General features: G+C 45.2%; 1 protein-coding gene across 1 annotated transcript in view; it reads right to left on the bottom strand.

Moving 5' to 3' along the window:
- The window catches only part of GFRA2 (GDNF family receptor alpha 2), a 72,344-nt gene extending 50,163 nt beyond the window's left edge, over nt 1-22,181 (bottom strand). Inside the window, exon 1 of the mRNA XM_063931827.1 lies at nt 21,268-22,181. Coding sequence (XP_063787897.1) covers nt 21,268-21,322 — 55 coding nt within the window. The 5' untranslated portion in view covers nt 21,323-22,181. The remainder of the gene's footprint in view (nt 1-21,267) is intronic.
- Between the last annotated feature and the right edge of the window lie 535 nt (nt 22,182-22,716).

Genomic DNA, 22,716 nt, shown 5'->3' with positions numbered 1-22,716 from the left:
TTTAATAGAACCGCCGGAGACGCAGGAGGGACACAGGAGAGGCGCGCGCTGTGCCCTCCGTGTCCCTCCTTCACAGCAGCAGCTAGGAACAAGGAAACCTTCCAGTCACTAACCCTGTGCTCCCCATCACATAGCACTGAATGCACTTCACGTCCCCCGCCGCTGTGACTTATTCCATATTCAGTGTGTATTTATAATATCATCTCTACAGTATTCCTAACTTATTATTACTGTCTCTTCCTATATCCCAGTCCCGGACTCTCCTCCTCGTTCCCCCGCTTCTCTCCCTCACCTCGGACAGCTTTCCCATCCCCTCTCCCCACGTGCCTGTGGCTTCCCCTCCCCTTCACCTCTCCCCCTCTAGAAGTGGCTTTTGCTATTCTGTCACTGATGGGACAAAATTCAATTTGGTAACATTGCTAAGCCAGCATTAGAGAAACTGCTTCCTCAGATGCCCAGGGAAGAGTTGTGCAGCATCAGATATTAGGAGGGGGGTGAGCACTAGCATATGAGCTGGGAATGTAGCAGAAGCTGATGGGAGGACAGTTCTCAGGGTTGGACAATGTCAGAGCAACCAGGCTGACAGGTAAAGGAGCGCTTGTCAGACAGAAGCCAACTTCAGTCAATGAAAAGTGTAGGGCTGCTGAGTTTTATAGCAGAAGGAATAAGTACCGGCATCTGCAAGCGTAGATTATAATTGGAGCTGGCCTCCTTAGTGTATATCATATTTCCAGTTCTCATATTCACGTGGGACAGTTAATGAGATGATAGCCCAAACATCATTTGGGTGGGTGATGCTCTGCAGATGGCCGGCAATCAATGGGTTAACCTCTGCCCCATTTCCACGGTCAGCATTCCATTAGTGTCCAGATGCCTCAGTGTTTCTCTCTCTGGCATACACTGTATACAGCATCCCCTTCCTCTCATCTGTGCAGAACATCGCTACTCCCTGCAGAGAGGGGATCCTCTAAATAATGTTATGCAGAGCATGGCCCCCAGTTCTCAGCTTTGGCTTGTAATGAAGTCCTGTGGGGCTCGGAGCTGTGATAGAGAGAATGGGGGCAGTGTGTGGACAGATGTGGAACAATCTGCAAGACTGGATGGGGATGGGAGGACTGAGAGACATCAGAGGTGACTTTCACTATTCCTGGGATGGATGGATAGATGGATGGATGGATGGATGGATGGATAACTTCTACGCTACATGTAGGAGACAGCTCAGGTCTCAGGATGTGCTGAAAACGCCTCTGCAATGCAAAGGGAGTAAAGGGCCGTCCCGATTTGGGAAGAGATGTGTGCTTAGCGAACCGCTCAGCACACATCTCTCCCCCCGCTCAGCACAGCGCGACGTTTGCTGAGCGTGCGCTGTGGGGGACGGGGCGGCCGCTCATTTCACCCAGCGGGTGAAATGAGCGACCTGCTAGATTGAGCCTGCATGCAGGCCAATCTAGCACCAGCGATAGCAATGTGTGGGGCTGGGCATCTCTATCGCTGTGGAGGTACACATGGACAGATCATGCTTAAAATATAAGTCTAGTCAGATTGCTTAGATTATCGCTCTGTGAATACCCCCCTTAAGGAACATTATTATTTAAAGTATAGATGCTCCTTTTCTGTGCACACACTCACATACAGCACATGGAAGAAATTCTTTGAACTTGTACATTGCCTCAAACTGGAAAGAAATGTTCCTGTATTATTGCTGCTGTTCAGTTTATAAACCTAGCGGCTGAGGATTGCCCTGTGTGTGCATCAAATATAAACAACTATAACATTCATACCAGAAATAAAGACACGGAGGCATGTATTTGGCAGAAAAATTGTCAGCTATTTATTTATATTAACTACTAAGTTTTAAGTCTGAATAGTAAATTAAATCAAAGATACAGTATGGTGGCACCGAAAGAACGGCGATAAACAACCCTAATCCACAGTACAAATCCCACTCTATAACAACTGAAGCAAACCATCTAAAACACAAAAAACGTGTATCCACTCAACCTTCTTCTTAACTACCCACCCATACGGATGATGAGGCTGACCCCCATAAAGGTGGTCCAGCAGATGTACCCAAGAAACCAACCACCAATTGACCTCCAACCAACTTCCTAATCAAAAACAAGTAACATGCCGTTCTTTCCCGCCAAAAGCGAGGTTCTGCTTAAAGGAACCACGCACCGCCATCATACCCCTAAAACAGAGTACTAACAACCGAAAATAGATGCTCAATAAAAAGAGACAAACCTTCTCTAGCCAAATGAACACCATCAGCCCTAAATAAATAAAAATATTGAAATTTAATTTGAGCATGTCTGACCACCGCACCACCCCTGACTAACACGAATTTAGCCACGGACGAAATTACTTTCTTCTGCGCCACATCAATTGCCTTACAATCAACCACTCCTCACCAACATAACAGGGGCACAATAAAAGACCAAACTATTTTGTAAGAAGGCCAAGCCTGCATAATCTCTGCTATATCATTCTCTGTGGCAAATCGCAAATCCAAAGCTGGCCTTTTCCCCAAATCGCTAGATGGATAACCAGAATCCTAGGCAAACCAAAAAGACTCACTTGCTCCAAAAGTCTGGCTTTCAAATCCTTCCACAACATGCCCCTCACTCCTATCCATCTCTCATCCGCTGACCTTGGAAAACATGGAGCCCCCTCCGAGGCCATTATCTTAGCCGCCCAAAAATTATAGGAGTGTCCAATAACCCAAATTTCCAATAAACCTATAATAAAGGGGGAAGCAAAAAAGAGAGTGGTTAAAATTTCCAATAATAAAAAGCAAAAGATCTCCAAGAGAACTGAGTAACCAAAACATGATTGAGGATCTGCCAAAAGGAAAACATTTTTGAAGGAGCGGAAATTTCCAGCCAAACGAGCTTCATGCCAATCGAAGCAACATAAAGACACAGGCCCAAAGAAATATAATAATAAATTGAGAAAAAAGGAAAGGAGGGGGGGGGGGGGGGGGGGGAGCGGAATCTGGAACACACAGGTGAACTCGGCTGGAGGTGAAACTGAAAAACCTGCTGAGGGAATTTTAATTGTGAACCAATTAGCCGAATTAATATGAATAAACTGAATTCAGTCCGTCAGACCAGGTAAAAAAAGTGTGAAAGCAGTGGCGAGTAGGTAATCCCTGAGTAGGAAGACAGGGGAGACAAAACAAGATGATACAATAACAAAACACTGAATATGAACTACAATAGTAAAAACATCACTACAAGTCTACTCAACTTTCGACCGAGTATAACGCTTGTAGCTAGCCGATTTTCAACGGCCCAAAGGCTTAATTTCGGCAACAGAAAACCCTGCCGACGCTGCAGATGGCGGCCCCGATTCTAAATGAATACGTGCCAAAATCATGTGAGGACAGGCCCACGCTGGACAGGCAGCGTCGCATCATCCAACTAAATTGGTATCTTGTCAGCGGCAAACAATCGTAATGCAAAAGCCAAGAACCCTCCAGTGAGGGCCTCACCTCCACATAACAATTGGCCAATGCCACCGGACAAAAACTCCCTGTTTCTGTCAATCACCTTGCGATCGGCTGTGTGAATGGATTCTTCGTTAAACCCATCGCCCAGCACCGATCCTCTTTGTACCTGTACGACGCGCCTGCGCATTGCGGTGGATACGCATGCACAGTTTTGTCGAGATTTAACCTGATCGCAGCGCTGCAAAAAGTTGCTAGCGAGCGATCAACTCGGAATGACCCCCTTTACCTCATTGCTATCTGGCTAGAACAATATGCAATCTGTGGAACTGTTTCATGCACAGAATGCCAATTCTCCAGCCTCGTTTCATTATTATGGTTGTTCCTAATTGTAAAGCAATGCAGAGTAAGCTGGTGCTATGTAAATAATGAAGAGTAATACATTTTACAGTACAACAAGAAAACCCTTTGCCATCATGATGCTCATCAGTAAAGTTCACGCTGAAAAAAATTGCAGTCTAATACCCCTTTTCCACTGCCTAAAAAACCCTGGTAACTGCTGTGTCTACCGGGATACGGCTCAGTGGAAACAGCTCCAAGGAAAAAATCCCAGATCCATTGACCCAGGATTTCTTCCCAGGTATCGAGCAATGTTTTTAGCGGTAACGCTGCAGTGGAAACAGCTCTTACCCGGGTTTTTGGACTCAGGTAATTGCAAAAGCCGCTGACTGGTCCTTCCAGGGAGTTGGCTGCTGATGAAATCACCCAGGGTACAGAGGAGATGCGTCCACACTGGGAGAGGCTGTTGAGTGAGGGCCTGGAAGAAGAGCTGGGCGCACACAGGCCTGGAGTACTTTGAGGGTAAAAAATCTCGGGAAAGACCCGGGATTTCGGTTGAAAAGGGGTATTATATGTTGGGCTGTACAGTAGGCCACATCAATGGAGTGACATGCTGGGTGTGGGATGTGCGGCCCACACCCGGGTGTCACCATTGGAAGGGGTAAAACCAAAGTACTGGCTCTTCTGCAGTGACAGGAGCAGAGTGCTGAAGTGTGATATTTACCTGCAGCACTTGGCTCCTGTCACACATGAAGAGCTGGCACTGCATTTAGCCCAGTCTCCGAGGGCAGCCAGCATCTCCGGGGATGTTGGATACTCCCCCAGAGTAAAGAAATGGAGACCCCCTGCAAGGCCACGCCCCCTTTTGTTAGGTCATACCCCTTATCGGGCGGCCTAACAAAAGGGGGGAGCAGTGCAGCATGGATGGAGCAGTGCAGAGTGGGCACCGGGTGTCACCACACCTGGTGATGCCTCTGGGCCCCAAAGTCCAGATGTTACAGTGTCGGTGCCTGTGTATCATCTACAGAGCCATATAATTACCAGTAGTCCAAATGTACATTTGATACCCAGCCTATATGTTAATATACTGTATTTATTTAATAATACACTTTATACATATAACTAATAGTTAATAATGACAAAGCAGTACTAGAGATGTGCACCGGAAATTTTTCGGGTTTTGTGTTTTGGTTTTGGATTCGGTTCCGCGGCCGTGTTTTGGATTCGGACGCATTTTGATAAAACCTCCCTGAAATTTTTTTGTCGGATTCGGGTGTGTTTGGGATTTGGGTGTTTTTTTTTTTCAAAAAACCCTCAAAAACAGCTTAAATCATAGAATTTGGGGGTAATTTTGATCCCATAGTATTATTAACCACAATAACCATAATTTCCACTCATTTCCAGTCTATTCTGAACACCTCACACCTCATAATATTATTTTTAGTCCTAAAATTTGCACCGAGGTCGCTGGATGACTAAGCTAAGCGACCCAAGTGGCTGGCACAAACACCTGGCCCATCTAGGAGTGGCACTGCAGTGTCAGACAGGATGGCACTTAAAAAAAATAGTCCCCCAAACAGCACATGATGCAAAGAAAAAAAGAGGTGCACCAAGGTCGCTGGATGGCTAAGCTAAGCGACCCAAGTGGCCGGCACAAACACCTGGCCCATCTGGGAGTGGCACTGCAGTGTCAGACAGGATGGCACTTAAAAAAATAGTCCCCAAACAGCACATGATGCAAAGAAAAAAAGAGGTGCACCAAGATCGCTGGATGGCTAAACTAAGCGACTCAAGTGGCTGGCACAAACACCTGGCCTATCTAGGAGTGGCACTGCAGTGTCAGACAGGATGGCACTTAAAATAATTGGCCTCAAACAGCACATGATGCAAAGAAAAGAGAAAAAGAGGTGCAATGTGGTCGCTGGATGGCTAAGCTAAGCGACACAAACACCTCAATATCACAGGAATTATTCGTTCTAATCAATGGTATTATTGGTCCAAATCACTGGAAGAAAATGACAAAATCACAGGAATTATTCGTTCTAATCAATGGTATTATTGGTCCAAATCACTGGAAGAAAATGACAAAATCACAGGAATTATTCATTCTAATCAATGGTATTATTGGTCCAAATCACTGGAAGAAAATGACAAAATCAATGGAATTATTCGTAAACATTTGTAGAAAGTCGCTGCTTTCTGATTACAGAAATGCTCAGATATTCCTGCAAATCCACAATCCCTTCCCAGAGGAAAAATAAATTTGTTCTTTTTCCCTTACAAAGGAACAAACCAATTTCCAAGAAGACTGACGGTTTTGGGATTATAGAGACATAATGTTTTTGAATATAAATCCTAAAGCAGGTGGTGTATTAGAGCAAAAGAATGCAAGAGACCAGCTATGCAGTTTCTGAAATATTATGACAAAATGTTACTGTATTTCATAAGCACTCATTCCTAACTCTGCTAAGTACTGTTTGGTATACTGTATCTGGCTTCCATGAGGTAGTTGTCCATTATTTCAGCTTCCATTGACCTTTTTGAAAGCGGTAGAAGTTATCGATTGTTTTTTTTTTTCCCCTTTTTTAATTTTCTCCTGCATAGCCCAGTAAAATGTTGCAATGTTAAGTATTGACTTGTGCCTTCTGGTGGTCCACTTCTTCACCAAACCCAGCCAAATCTCATCCTAACCCTCTGTTCCACGTTCTCTATGTACCCCATCTGTGTCACCCATGTCTGTCTACCCCTCCCCTTTAGATTGTAAGCTCTCACGAGCAGGGCCCTGTTCCCTCATGTGCTTATCCTTTGTCTTACTTTAATAATCTTCAACTGTACCACATCCAGCAGTCTTCTGCCACCTGATACTTATTCCAGTGTCATCTGCTGATGTAACTATGTTTATTTACCCTGTACTTGTCCTATACTGTCATCAACTGTAAGTTGCTGTTTTCCTGTTTGATTATTTATGTACTCTGTAATTGGGCGCTGCGGAACCCTTGTGGCGCCATATAAATAAAGGATAATAATAATAATAATAATAATAATATAGGGTGTATAATCCCCAGGTGTATCTCACCCATCGCTCAGTATAGATTACAGGATGTATAAAATCACCAGGTGTATAACACGTCGCACAGTACAGTATACATACTGGTCACAATAATGCAGCACAGAGATAGTATACTTGACACAGAGCTGCAAGAAACACAGCAATGGCCTACTGTGCTGTACTATATATGTATACTGTTGGTCACCAAAATGCTGTACTGTCCTACTATATACTGCTCACAATAATGCAGCACAGAGATAGTATACTTGACACAGAGTTGCAAGATACACAGCAATGGCCTACTGTACTGTACTATATATGTATACTGCTGGTCACCAAAATGCTGCACTGTCCTACTATATACTGCTCACAATAATGCAGCACAGAGATAGTATACTTGACACAGAGCTGCAAGATACACAGCAATGGCCTACTGTACTGTACTACTATAATACTGGTGGTCCCCAGTCCCCACAATGCAGCACACTGAGCACAGATATTTGCAGCACACTGAGCACAGATATTTGCAGCACACTGAGCACAGATATGGAGCGTTTTCAGGCAGAGAACGTACATATTTTCAGCACACTGAGCACAGATGTTTGCAGCACACTGAGCACAGATATTTGTAGCATACTGAGCACAGATTACGGAGCTTTTCATGGAGAGAACGCAGCCACGTCCTCTCCGTTCAATCTCCAATGCACAAGTGAAAAATGGCGGCGACGCGCGGCTCTTTATATAGAATACGAATCTCGCGAGAATCCGACAGCGGGATGATGACGTTCGTCTGCGTTCGGGTTAACCGAGCAAGGCGGGAAGATCCGAGGCTGCCTCGGAACCATGTAAAATAGGTGAAGTTCGGGGGGGGTTCGGATATTGACGAACCGAACCCGCTCATCTCTACAAAGCACCAATATAACAACAGACTCTTTATAATACCACTGGGCTGTGTATCTGAAAACTGCGGTGCCATGGGCTTGCTGCCTGTCGTCACTCATGGAGTTGTGGAAAGACCACACAGACATGGGCCCAGGGCATACAGATGTGTCCTCATACACCTAGCTTCAATGTGTCATGCGACACGAGACTGCTGGCGTGAGTGAGTCAGACCGAGTGATGTAGCGTAGCATCTTATTTGCACCACAGATGCAGCGAAACACCACTGGGGTCGATTCAGACCTGATCGCTTCTGTGCATTTTCGCACAGCAGGCGACCAGGTCTGAACTGCGCATGTGTATGCACCGCAATGCGCAGGTGCGATGGTCCGCAGTGCCGGGCAGTGACGGGATGGTGCGAAAAAAGCGATCGCACCGGCGATCGCAAGAAGATTGACAGGAAGAGGGCGTTTGTGGGTGGCAACTGACCGTTTCTAGGGAGTGTCTGGAAAAATGCAGGAGTGGCCAGGCATTCTGTGGGAGGATTCGTGACATCAGCTCCGGCCCCGATCATCGCAGCGGCTGAGTAAGTCCTGGGCTGTGCAGAGACTGCACAAACTACTGTTTGAGCAGCTCTCCTGCGCATGCGATTGCACACCTGCACAGCGATTTCCCCCTCCCCCTGTAGGCGGTGACCACCTGATCGCAAGAATGCAAAAAACACCCTAGCGATCAGGTCTGAATTACCCCCCACTGTTCCAGAGAAGCCGGGCTGCAACTTTAAGCGTACAGGATTTAGGGGTCTATGGGGTCTATTCACAAAGCAGTTAATAGAGTGGAGAAGTGATATAATTTTCTAGAATGCACTTTAGAAATGTTACCTCAACACTGATTGGTTGACATGGGCAACTTCTACACACTTTTCACTGCTTCATGAATAGACCCCATAGTACTAAGCCATGGAGAGAGATAAAATGGAGAGAGATAAACTACCAGACAATCAACTCCTAACTAGCATATTACAGGCTGACAAATGGCAGTTAGGAGCTTGGGCGAATCTACTATGAAACTAATGAGGCTTAAGCTTCAGGGCCACTAATCCCGGATGAGCCCATTTTCACATCACCAATAACCCTAACAGCTCGTCACCAATAACACCATGACAACCAGGCTTTCAGTACAACATAGCTGCTATTACAGCTTGGATGTGCGTCACTTAGTACTGCAGGAGCTGCTGGGAGTTGTAGTCCAGCTCTGTGATTTGTAAATAGCGTGAAACGTGTATCCGTTTTAAACTACACTTCCCGTCAGCCTGCAGAACTTCTCTTTGTGACATTCCCAGGAATGGCGGAGCCTAATGCTGGCCATACATTAGTACAACTCGCATTAGATGCGAATCGTACTAATGATCCCCCCTGCCAGCCACCGGGCATGCAATAGATTTTACGGTGCTTTTGCACCGTACAATCTATCGCACCTCCACAATTACCGGGGGCCAGGATCGGCTGATCATATGTGCAGCACATATGATCAGCTGGCAGGGTCGAATGATAGGTCGATATGGCCAGCATAAGAGTCTGTTCAGCATAATAGTTCCTGTCCTAGGAAGGAGGCTGGGAGCAATGAAAGGTGAGAATGAGCCCGGGACTATAAGATAATTTTTCTAATAATAACACGTATTGTGATTCTGTAAGTCATACCCCTGTGCATTCACATAATCAGTGTGACTCTGCAGTGTTATTTGTTAACAAAGTTAAAAACAAATCTTTTTTTGTAAATATTGTGTGTGTGCTGTATCCCACTTCGTTCCTGTTTGTTGATATGGAGGACAATTAATTGAGAGAAGAGCAGGAACCACATACTAGTGCTGCAGCTGCTGCCACCATTAATGATGATACGAGACCATCAACGTCATCGACTAAGATTTTAGCTGTTTATATGATTCTTTTGAAAAAAAAATACAGATCCAAAACCAAAACACGCAAGAATTGATAGTCTGCCCGTGAAGTTGCTGCCTCAAGGTGACATATACACTTACAATCACCTCAACAAAGAATAATTTAGGTATAACATAAAATACCAGAAAGTGCACAATACATAACTTTATTTCTCTGAATAAATGTGATGAGAGGAAATGTCTGGTGTTTCCAAGGTGTTATGTGCCATGCTGAAACTGGAGCACAGTTGAGCCAAGGGCCAAGAGTACAGCACACTTGACCTAGAAAACATCATTGATGGCAAATAGGAACATTTCTCTAACAATAGTTAAGCAAGAATAAAAAAAAAATGTTCCGTATGGCTGTCTGGCTGTGTGGAGTAAGATTTGTGCATGTAATATAAGCTGGTCATAGGGCATAAGGAAACCAATGTCCCAAAGGCATCTGTGTTCACATGAGCTGCAACTGAGGGACATCTTATGTAAGTCACAGCTGATGAACTTTCATGGTTTAAAACCTTCCCGTAGAAATCAGTGCAATTCAATGGAGGACAAGATAAATTGGCACAGATTGGTGCAGGTAAATAAATGTCAGGAAATCAATAAATATTCTTGAAACAAATGCACAGCTAATGCTTACTTACTTACATTCTTTGTCTCCTCTCCGGAAGAAGCCCGGAGAGGAGAAGCTGCCGGACACTTCGGGGGCAGGGGTGAAGTTGTGTGTCATTAAGTCCTGTCACCTCCATGACAAAGTGCTGAGATTCGCAGGTCCGCAGGGAGAAGGCAGGCTAAAATGACACGAATTGTGTCATTGAGTCCCGCCCCTTCGCGATCCTGTCCGCTTCACTACAATCCTTCCTCACTAGGAAGCGGTCAGGATGCAGGAAACCCGCCAACTCTTCTAGGGGTGCGGCGTACTACCTGAAAAATCGTGAGTCTCCCGCAACCTCAGGCTTGATAGGCAAGTATGAGTTGATGTCCCTTCAATGGACTTTGGGCCTGATTCAGAGATGTACAGTAAGCTAATGCCTCAGCACCTGTGAATTTGTACTCAGAGGCAATGTGACAAAGTGCCAATGTTACAAACGCTGGGATATGAATTGAGACACCCACTGGCAGCGCCTCTGAACTGCTGCCTAAGTGCCAGATGCAATCAGCGGACGCACATCGGTCAAACATTGATCATCTGAGTAATACAATGGTTGCACAGAATGGCCACAAGCAGTAGAAGGCCGGAGCCATCGTAGCTACATATGGGATAGCTCTTGCAAGCTGTGGCATGCCTCTAAAATGTACGGGACGCGCCTGAGTTTGAGCTGGATCAAAGAAAGAAGAAAATACCACAACAAATCAAGAACAAATAATTATATTTACTAAAACAGTGCACAAATGCTTGGAGTGTATTTTATTTAGTAAAAGCTTATTTTAAAAAATTGTCTCAACAGCTGAGACTGTGATGAGAGGATATCGCACATTCCTGTATCCTGCGGCAGAGAAAAGGGAATTTACAGGGGAGGTTGGGGGCATTTTAACACCCCCCCCCCTCACATTTCTAAAACTTTAAATGTGTGGAGGTACAGCATGGACACTGGCCTTAGCCTTGTCCAATATACTGGGATTACTAGGGTGGTAAAGCTGCCACGTTTGGGGTCCCAACCTTCTTTATCATGAGCCTCCACCTTAGCAAAAACACCTATATAATTAATTGCATGTGTAAATTAAATGTGCAATGAATCTTAAGCAACCTCTTGCCACACGTATGCTGGTGAGAACATTCACGGATGTTGGGATACAAAATGTGCTGAAACCACATAATAATATAGATCAGGATATATATGTATATATCTATATGTATAAAAAAAAGTGTTTAATAAAACTATTTCTTGCAGCAGATAGCCAGATAGTGTAGGTAGGAGGGTGCCCGTGTGCCATGTTATATATATATATATATATATATTAAAAATTTTACTTCATGTAGCACTATTCTGAGGTGCCGTTATTTTTTTACCTTTAGAATAGCATAAAACATTACAGTGCTGCAATGCTGTGGGAGCTGGGTTTTAACGGAGAGGATAATTGCGCTATCTTCTCCGTTACATCTTTGCAGAATTGTGTAAATACTTCATGCGGAAACACTGTTTTCCGCAATATATAAGGAGAAATATTAATACTGAATAGAGCCCAAAGAGTGAGAGAATAACCGCAGCAGATGTTTGGACTTGGGTCATGTCGTATATCCTGAGTGGGGGACGACATGATCTATTATTCCCTATATACTGTACACAGTGGGTGATTTCAAATCTTAGAAGGGTTTTACAGTGTCCAGAACAATATAGGAACCACGGGCAGCTTATCAACTAAGTAGCATTTATATCAGAGGGGTATCCCAGTTTCTGCTTTCTATACCTTAAATGCAGCAGCAGTAATGTGCTGGAGCAGTGCGGAGTGTGATCATCACTCCAGGGAACAGCTTTCTAGGAGAAAGCATTAACAGTAGCCCTATACTGTACATGTTACATACGCAGTATGGGGGATTACATTGCAGACCTCCAGAAGACTATGCTCATATTTACAGACGTCCAGACACACCCAGTGCATGATGAATGTCTCTATTGTTGCACCCATAGTATACACGTATTATGCAGAGACAGCCTGTTACCTGTATTAATGTTTAGAGGCATACTGTAGACAGGACCACCGTAGTGATGTGCGGCGAGGTAAATGGCTGAGGAGGAACTGGCTAGTATCAGAGCCAGAGTTACACACACATATATGAACCCAAGGGTGTATGCGGGCATTATACACAGGTGCAGCAGTATATACTGCTGGGAATTTGCTGAGTTTTGATCAGAGATGTGTGTAAAAGGCAGGCAGGGGAGGCAACGCCTCACCAGTCATAGACAAGTATACTCCAGAGTTTTGACTAAAAAAATGATTAGAATAATACAAAGATGATATGTATAATATATTCATTGTATTTTTCATTTCATTTTTATAGTCAAAACTCTGGAGTATACTGGAGTATGACAGAAGAGGCGCTGCCTCACCTGACCGCACATCGCTGGGCTATCGAGAGCCGAACAGGGCCCTTGTACTAGAGGGTGTGGCCAAATCAGGGAGGCGTTTCTATGTTCCATAGAAAAATACTATATGTGGCCCTGCAGTAGGGAACATTTGTCCCCCTCAGCAGCTGACCCAATGCCCTTCAACAAGCCTCGGCCTGGGAAATCAGTACCTGTTCCCCTCCCCTCTAGGCACCCTTGACTATAAAGCATATTGTGATACAGAGACATAAGCTAGGTACACAGTGTCCAATAATCAGACTGACTCCCAGCTGCTGGGTTTGATTAAGAGGTGTCGGAATGAAGGGGGGGAGGGGGGGGGGGGGCAGCTCGCCCCCCCTACCCAAACATGAGAGGCAAAGGCTGATTTACAGGAGGAGCGATGTGTGGTCAGTTGAAAGACCGCACATCACAACCTACGTGCAGTGCAGGGTCCCCCACTCCTGAATCCCAGCAGACCAATACCGCATTCACATCGCAAATGCCGGATCCTACCCGGTAAGACAAACGTGTACTTACCGGGTGGGATCCGGCATTTGCGCTCCTCTGCTGGCTTTCCGACCCGGCAATATACTGGGTCGGTTGCCATAGCAGCGGAGGGAGCAGCAGCAGCAGGGGCGGGGGTGGAGGCGGCGCCGGGAGATGAGCTCATCTCCTGCGCCGCCTCTGCCTATGCTGTGAATAGGAGCCGTGTCGCATCAGAACGGCTCCCATTCACACTGCGCCTGACCCGGTAATCAACCCGGTAAGAACCCTTCTTTTTTACCGGGTTGAATTACCGGGTCAGGCGACCCGCTAATTCACAATTGGACCTTTCACATCGCACACGGACCCGTTTCAACACGGCAATATGCCGTGTCGGTACCGGGTTTTCAGTGCGATGTGAAAGGGGTATAAGAGCAGTGCCGCAATTCCCGGCTATTTAGGGGGCGTGGCCTAATGCCGAGGAGTGCCCGCCTCTATAAGAGACCTGTGTGGTTGTGCTGTGTAATCTGGTAGTGTCTCTGTCTCTCCCAATCGCTCCACTCCCTTTCTCTCTTCCTGTCCCACTCTCTCTCTCCCTAAAGCTCTCTCTCTTCTTGCTCTTCTCTCTCCCTGACACTCTTTATCTCTCCCTGACACTGTCTCTCTCTCTCTCTCTCTCTCCCTCACACATGTCTCTTTCTCTACTTCTTTCTATCCTTGACACTCTCCCTCTCTCTATCCCGACCGTGGTGCCGCCTCCATTTCATCCCCGTAGTTCCGCCTCCTCCTCCTGGTGGCTCCACGACAAACTCAGGCTCTAACTTGCCCCCCCCCCCCAACCTATAAATGTTCTGACGCACCTGGTCTGATTATTAGGCCAGATTACAGATAGAAACAGTGCATAACAGTCCCCTTTTATAAAATGCTCACCATTGCCGCCCCGCCCCCAAACAGCCGCAGCATTCAATCGTGCTGAAGTGTAGGGGCACTGTGACCGTTGATGCATCCACTGATCACGGACCATAGGGTTTGCGCACGTCTCTAATGAGGAACATTGCACAGTATGGGGTCTATTTACTAAGCCTTGGATGGAGATAAAGTCGCTGGAGATAAAGTACCAGCCAATCGGCTCCTAACTGTCATTTTTCAAACAAAGCCTGTGACATGGCAGTTTGGAGCTGATTGGCTGGTACTTTATCTCCAGCGACTTTATCTCCATCCAAGGCTTAGTAAATTGACCCCTTAGTACCTAGCACTCAGGGACAATTATCACTTTGATCTGATTTGGACATTTGTCAGTAACAGGCATAGATTTATCAAGCCTTGGAGAGTAATAAATAGCACAGTGATAAAGTTCCAACCAATCAGCTCTTAAATGTCATTTTTCAAACACAGCCTGTAACATGGCGGTTGGGAGCTGATTGGTTGGTACTTTGTCACTATGCAATTTATCACTCTCCAAGGCTTGATAAATCTGGGCCACAATGAGCTGATATGGCTCCACACATGCAGCATGGTCTGTCTGACAATGTATTTAAAAACAGCACCTTAGCAATCTATAGGGCCATTTACCGCTCAGATAGGAATGATAACTGAAGAGTGTGTACACTGGAAGTCTGATGTTCTTTGGATCATTTCGTCATAATTGTGGATCATTTCTGTCATCTGTCAGGTGTACACCAGGCTCTTAGCTATACATGTGTCATGCTGTACAGACATAGGGGGTCATTCCGACCTCACTGCAAATTGTCGCAGCACAGCGATCGGGTCGGAACTGCACCAGCACCGTTGAGGCGTGGCCGGACCGTTGAGGGGGGCGGGCCGCGGTGGCTGCGTGACGTCTCACCAGCCAGCGGCAGCGACAATTAACTCCCGGCCAGCCGCAGGAGCTGCGCTGGCCGGGAGTTACTCCTCAAATACAAAGGCATCGCCGTTGTGCGATGCTTTTGTATTTGTGTGGGGGAAGGGGGGGGGCGCGGAATGACATGCGGGGAGGACTAGCCCTGTGCTGGGCGTCCCCCCCCCCATGTCAGGGAAGATGATCGTAGCTTTGCTAAGTTTAGCACAGCTACGATCAACTCAGAATGACCACCATAGAACTAGTCTATATAGATACGCAGATTGCTCTCCATTAGAAACACATTGCAGTTTCTCCTCCTGATTGTTGTGTCCCCATACATTGGAGAACAGGTGGCGTGAGTGGGGAGAAACTGAGACACAGGGTCGCACCATTTAGCCTACCCTGCCTCTTACTGATAATGTGTTTTCTCATCACGTCTTTTTATATAACATGTACTTACAGATTTCATGTGACACGGAACAAAACATTGTACTGCATTGTGCATGCAGTGCACAACTATTCTGTCCTAAATCCTTCCACCCATTCACTCTGAATGTGGAGATTTTATGTGCAACCTATGCATCGCTCTGTTTCTCTCACTATCTCTCTCTCTATGTCTCTCTCTCACTCTCCCTCTCGTTATCTCACGTTCACAAGATATTAAATAAGTAATAATGGAAAAATGGATATTTGGGCACATGAGAGAGAGAGAGAGAGAGAGAGAGAGATTTATACATACTTGGATATATAGGCATGAGAAAGAAAGAAAGAAAGAAAGAAAGAAAGAAAGAAAGAAAGAAAGAAAGAAAGAAAGAAAGAAAGAAAGAAAGAAAGAAAGAAAAAGAAAGAAAGATGATAGATAGATAGATAGATAGATAGATAGATAGATAGATAGATAGATAGATAGATAGATTTATACATAGTTGGATAGATACTGTAGGCATGAGATAGATAGATAGATAGATAGATAGATAGATAGATAGATAGATAGATAGATAGATAGATAGATAGATAGATAGATAGATTGATAGATTGATACATTGGTGTATAGATAGGCATGAGATAGACAGATAGATAGATAGATAGATAGATAGATAGATATAGCATGAGATGACCCTAAATCCAATATCTGAAACATTCCAAAATCCCAAAAATTTGGAGCACTACTGAGAAAGTGACACTTTTGCTTCCTGATGGCTTAGTATACACAAACTTTGTTTTATGCACAACATTATTACAAATATTGTACAAAATGACCTTCAGACTCTATGTATAACAGTATAAGGTGTATATGAAACATAAATGCATTCAGTGTTGAGACTTGGGTCTCGTCCCCAAGATATCTCATTACAGTATACATATATTCCAAAATACTACATCCAAATCGAAAATACTTCTTGTCCCAAGCATTTCGGATATAAGAGACTCAACCTATATACATAAAAATTCTCCAAGGGTCTCTTCAAATGAATATTTCTTGAATAACTGCAGGCATAGATTTCAAGGGACACTGACACACGCATATCAGTGTATACAGTACTAAACTATTCTACCCTAAAGCCTTACATCTATTTACTTTCAATGTATATAACTACTGTCACCTTATCTGTTAAGATTTAATGTCAAGTCTATGCAATTTTGCTCTCTCTCCCTGTCTGTCTCTCTCTCTCTCTCTCTCTCTCTCTCTCTCTCTCATGCTCGCTCTCTCTCTCTTTCGTTCACAAGATATTAATGGAAAAACAGATATTTAGAAACACACAAGATGAATAGATAGACAGACAGGCAGGCAGGCAGGCAGACAGACAGACAGACAGACACAGACAGACAGACAGACAGACACAGACAGACAGACACAGACAGACAGACAGACAGACAGACAGACAGACAGACAGACAGACAGATAGATAGATAGATAGATAGATAGATAGATAGATAGATAGATAGATAGATAGATACAGTGCAGGAGGTCCCTAGGCAGTCAAAACCTTAGGGCCCCCTTCGCAAATTATCTCCTAATACATTTTTACTTTTACCAACCAACAGTCTATAATGTGGAAACTAATGTGAATCTGACGTCTATGGTTTATGTACTTAGTTGTTAATGGGGGGTGCAGTACGTTATGCCGGCGCTTGGGATTTCGGCGCTCAGCATACCGGCGCCGGGAACCCGACCGCCGGCATGCAGGCAGCGAGGTGAGCGCAAAAGAGCCTCTTGCTGGCTCACTGCACTCACCACGCTGCGGTCACGGTGGCGTGCTACGCGCGCCACGCTACTTATTCTCCCTCCAGGGGTGTCGTGGACACCCCAAGAGAGAGGTTAGTTGTCGGTATGCCGGCTGTCGGGATTCTGGCGCTGGTATGCTGAGCGCCGGGATCCTGACAGCCGGCATATCAAATGCCTCCCGTTAATGGGTACTTTACATTAATACAGTATTTTCTCCATAGAGTCTTTAATGTAAAGTTTATGTTTCTTTGAGTTGATTCAGTTTTTCTATCTTTTGGAAGCAATTTAAGAAAGCCTGATTGTAATTTTATTTCAAGATCAAATCAATATTATTTTGATCCGTTGTTGAGGGACCCCTAAAAGGTGCAGGGCCCATAGGCTGGTGCCTGCTCTGCCTATTTGGTAATAAGGCCAGGAGATAGATAGATAGATAGATAGATAGATAGATAGATAGATAGATAGATAGATAGATAGATAGATAGATAGATACAGGGGCGGATCCAGAAAAAAATTACAGGGGGGGCACCATAAGGGACGTGGCTTCGTTGGAATGGGCGTGGCTTCGTTGGAATGGGCGTGGTATTGCAGGAAAAGACTACCTTATACCCCAGTTTTGCAACCTGCACGCCCAGACGTTGGCCACCACAGAAAAGAAAAATAATCCTGATTCATGCCCCTTACATTATTTGTCATTTTTCCTCCTTATAGTAATGCCCAGTATACATTATTCCACATACTGCAATGGCCCTTAGACATTATTCCACACACAATAATGCACATGACACAATATGCACACACTGTAATGCCCCAGACACATTATGCCACACACCGTAATGCCTGTGACACATTATGACAGGAATCGCAATGCCCGTTATACATTATGCTACACACTGCACTGCCCCTGATACATTATAGCACATACAATGTCTGGGACACATTATGCCACACACTGCAATGACCTTGAGACATTATACCACAATGCCCGTGATATAGTATACCATACACCGTAATGCCTGTGACACATACCGCAATGCCCGTTATACCCTATGCCACACACCGCAATGCCCGTTATATATTATGCCACACTGTAATAACCCTGAGACATTATACCACATACCACAATGCCCGTGATATAGTATACCACACACCGTAATGCCTGACACATTATGGCACACACCGCAATGTCCGTGATACATTATGCCACACACTGCAATGACCCTGAGACATTATACCACATATCACAATGCCAGCGATAGAGTATACCATACACCGTAATGCCTGCGACACATTATGACACACACCGCAATGTCCGTGATACATTATGCCACACACCGTAATGCCCATTACACATTAAGTCCTACAGTAAGGCTTCTAATTACTTTTCAAATACCTGCTCGTTGTCAGGGGTTTCATGCACTGGGTGTCATGCTCGTTGCCAGGGGTTTCATGCTCTTGGTTCCATGCACGGTGCCAGGGGTTTTCATGCTCAGGGTGTCATGCTCGTTGCCAGGGGTTTCATGCACTGGGTGTCATGCTTGTTGCCAGGGGTTTCATGCACTGGGTGTCATGCTCGTTGCCAGGGGTTTCATGCACTGGGTGTCATGCTCGTTGCTAGGAGGTAGTCCTTGTTGCTAGGGCTGTGCTCCCAGTGCCACATATGTCCCCAGTGCCAGATATTCCCCCACGGTGCCAGGTACTCACATGCCCCCAGTGCCAAATATAGCCCCCCCCATGTGCCAGGTACACATATACCCCCAGTGCCAGATATTCCCCGACAGTGCCACATATGCCCCCAGAGCTATATATGCCCCCATTGCCACATATGCCCCAGTGCCAGATATTCCCCCCCCCAGTGCCACATATGCCCCCAGTGCCAGACAATGCCCCAGTGCCAGATATCCCTTCCCTGCCAGTTATTCCCCCCAGTGCCAGATATCCCCCCCCCAGTGCCACATATGCCCCCAGTGCCAGATATCCCCCCCCCCCAGTGCCAGATATGCCCCCAGTGCCAGATATTCCCCCCAGTGCCATATATGTCCCCAGTGCCAGATATTCGCCCCCCCCCCCTCCCTGCAAATATGCCCCCAGTGCCAGATATTCCCCCCCAGTGCGTCCCCCGTCCCCCCCCCTTCCTCCGCCGCCGCCGCCGCTGCTCCCCCCGCTCCCCTGCTGTTAGGAGGGACACGGAGGGCACAGTGCACGCCTCCCTGTGTCCCTCCTGGGTCTCCGGCGGCCGCGGGTCACTGTAATAAAGGAAGTGCTCACGAACGGCACTTCCTTTATGAGACCAGCGGCCGCCGGAGACACAGGAGAGACACAGGAGAGGCGCGCACTGTGCCCTCCGTGTCCATCCTAACAGCAGGGGACGAAACGAGACCGCAGACTGACATGCGGACACTCGTCCGCATGTCAGTCTGCACTAAAAATGACAGGGGGGGCACGTGCCTTGGTGCCCCCCCCCTAAATCCGCCACTGGATAGATAGATAGATAGATAGATAGATAGATAGATAGATAGATAGATAGATAGATAGATAGATAGATAGAATTATAATAGCCCAGTATTCATATAATCGTGCATTATATTATTGAAGTTTATTAATATACATAAAAAGTCTCCAATGTTCACTTCAAATGACTCCAGTATTTCTTGAATAACTGCATGCACTAGATAAGTCAGGAATGAATGTAAGACTGAGGAATAAGCAGGGGTCTGGTTTGCCTGAAGCCTCGTTCATGGTGTACCTGCAGTAGAGTTTGTCTATAATAAACTCTAATCATGTGTAAAGTGACATTCTCCAAGCACACCCCGATAATATCAGATCCCCCACATGTCCTAGGCTCCTAGCACTGTTCAGGCTTCTCTTTATAATGACATACAGACTTTATACAGACCTTTAACTCTACACAGCACCACACATACACATACTGTAGATCTGTGTATTATACTGTATATACTGTAAAATAGTTTGTAGTAGAAAGATAAACACATACCTTACATGCCTACTATAGCATAGAACTATTTATGGGTATAATAGATGAGCACATTTCATAAACAGTTCTTGGGTTCACTTTTAGAAGCCTGACATTCTATGCACCCGTGTGCAAGTTACTGTACATTACATAGGTCTGTTGGAAGAAGCAGTCACTACAATTACTGTACATACAGATACACATACACTAACACAGACTTTCATAATTACATAAACAAATGATTGTAGCACAAAAATAACATACATATTTCAGAGGCAAATATATATACAGGTTGAGTCTCCCTTATCCAAAATGCTTGGGACCAGAGGTATTTTGGATATGGGATTTTTCCGTATTTTGGAATAATTGCATACCATAATGAGATATCATGGTGATGGGACCTAAATCTAAGCACAGAAAGCATTAATGTTACATATACACCTTATACACACAGCCTGATGGTCATTTTAGAGAATATTTTTTATAACTTTGTGCATTAAACAAAGTGTGTGTACATTCACACAATTCATTTATGTTTCATATACAACTTATACACACAGCCTGCAGGTCATTTAATACAATATTTTTAATAACTTTGTGTATTAAACAAAGTTTGTGTACATTGAGCCATCAAAAAACAAAGGTTTCACTTTCTCACTCTCACTCAAAAAAGTCCGTATTTCGGAATATTCCGTATTTCGGAATATTTGGATATGGGATACTCAACCTGTATATACACATATATACATACACACTGCCACAGGCACTATTGCTCTGTGTACACTTATACAGACACCATAGTCCATGTTACACTGTACTGATATATTTATATAATTATAGCTATTCCTCTCTCTCTCTCTCTCTCTCTCTCTCTCTCTCTCTCTCTCTCTCTCTCTCTCAAGTTCTATGCAGCTCATATAGCTAATGTAATGTGAAATATTTATGTAGGTAAATGCTATGTATAACTCCTGTTCTAGAGTCAGGTCACTGTTTCTTTGCTCCTCAGTAAATTGCATTAATGTGATGTCCAGTGCTGTATATAATGACTCACCTAAGAAGAGTAGACTGTAGGGAAAGTGTATGGTCAGCATCTTCATGTTTCCCATATACTGGATCCTATCCACAGGAACCCTAATCTCCCAGTCCTAATTTTCTCCAGATCCCACTTTAGTTATCCCTCAGTGTGCTGGGTCTTCTGTCAAACATCCTTCACAGGGCAAAACAGCTGATTGCAGGAAATGAGAGAGAGTGAGAGAGAGACAAAGAGAGAGAGAGAGAGAGAGAGAGATGCTGAGCGTGGGGAATTGGTTCCTGAAGGAAGACGGAGAGGACTAAAGGAAGAGTTTGTGGATGTACTGTATAATGGGGATGAAGTCCAAGAGGTGCTTATCAGAGGAGTGTGAAAGAAGGGAGAGGAGGGGAAATAGATGTGAGAGGGAGTCACAAGAGAGAAGATGTTATAAAGGGGGGAAAAGTAGCTGTGATGCAGGAAAAGGAAAAGTGCTGAAGAGCAGATGTTATAAGGAGGGGTCGCAGAGGTGTAGTGACGAAAAGAAGATACGATGGAGAACAACTGACAATAACCCAGAGAGAGGAGAGGTGCAGAGGTTGCAGTGATGCTGGAAGTGGGAGGTATTGAAGAGAAGAGGTTGTAGGGGGAAGATAAGTAACAGTGATACAGGAGGTGAGAGGTACTGAAGGGAAGAGGCTATATGGGGAGATAAGTTACACTGATGCAGGAGGTGGGAGGTACTGAAGGGAAGAGGTTATAGGGGGAAGATAAGTTACAGTGATGCAGGAGGTAGGAGGTACAGCAGGGAACAAGTTATAGGGGAAGGAAGATAATTCACAGTTCTGCAGGGAAAGGGAGGTACAGAAGAGAAAAGGTTATACAGGGGAAGATAAGTTACAGTTATTCAGAGGTACTGAAGCGAAGATGTTGTAGGGGGAAGATAAGTTACACTGATGCAGGAGGTGGGAGCGGAGGTACTGAAGGGAAGAGGCTATAGGGAGAGATAAGTTACAGTGATGCACGGAGAGGGTGGAACTAAAGGGAAGAGGTTATAGGAGGAGATAAGATACACTGATGCAGGAGGTACTGAAGGGAAGAGGTTATATAGGGGAAAGATAAGTTACAGTGATGCAGGGAGAGGGAGGTACTGAAGGGAACAGGTTGTAGGGGGTAGATAACTACACTGATGCAGGAGGTGGGAGATACTGAAAGGAAGAGGCTATAGGGGAAAGATAAGTTACAGTGATGCAGGGAGAGGGAGGTACTGAAGGGAACAGGTTGTAGGGGGTAGATAACTAAAGGCCCGTACACACTGGCCGATATGTCGGCCGTACTCTTGAACGGCCGATATAACGCGGGACCATTGGCCAGTGTGTACGGCCGATACGTCTGTGAACTCCGTCGTTCACAGACGTATCACAGCCGAAGGCCAATATATCTAACAAAATATTGGCGCGTCGCTGTGTGTGTACGGCGGTCGTCCGACCG

The sequence above is a fragment of the Pseudophryne corroboree genome, chromosome 6, assembly GCF_028390025.1.
Source record: "Pseudophryne corroboree isolate aPseCor3 chromosome 6, aPseCor3.hap2, whole genome shotgun sequence".
NCBI lineage: Eukaryota > Metazoa > Chordata > Amphibia > Anura > Myobatrachidae > Pseudophryne > Pseudophryne corroboree.
Note: the sequence above shows the minus strand (reverse complement) of the source record. Positions and strands in the feature narration are given on the sequence as shown.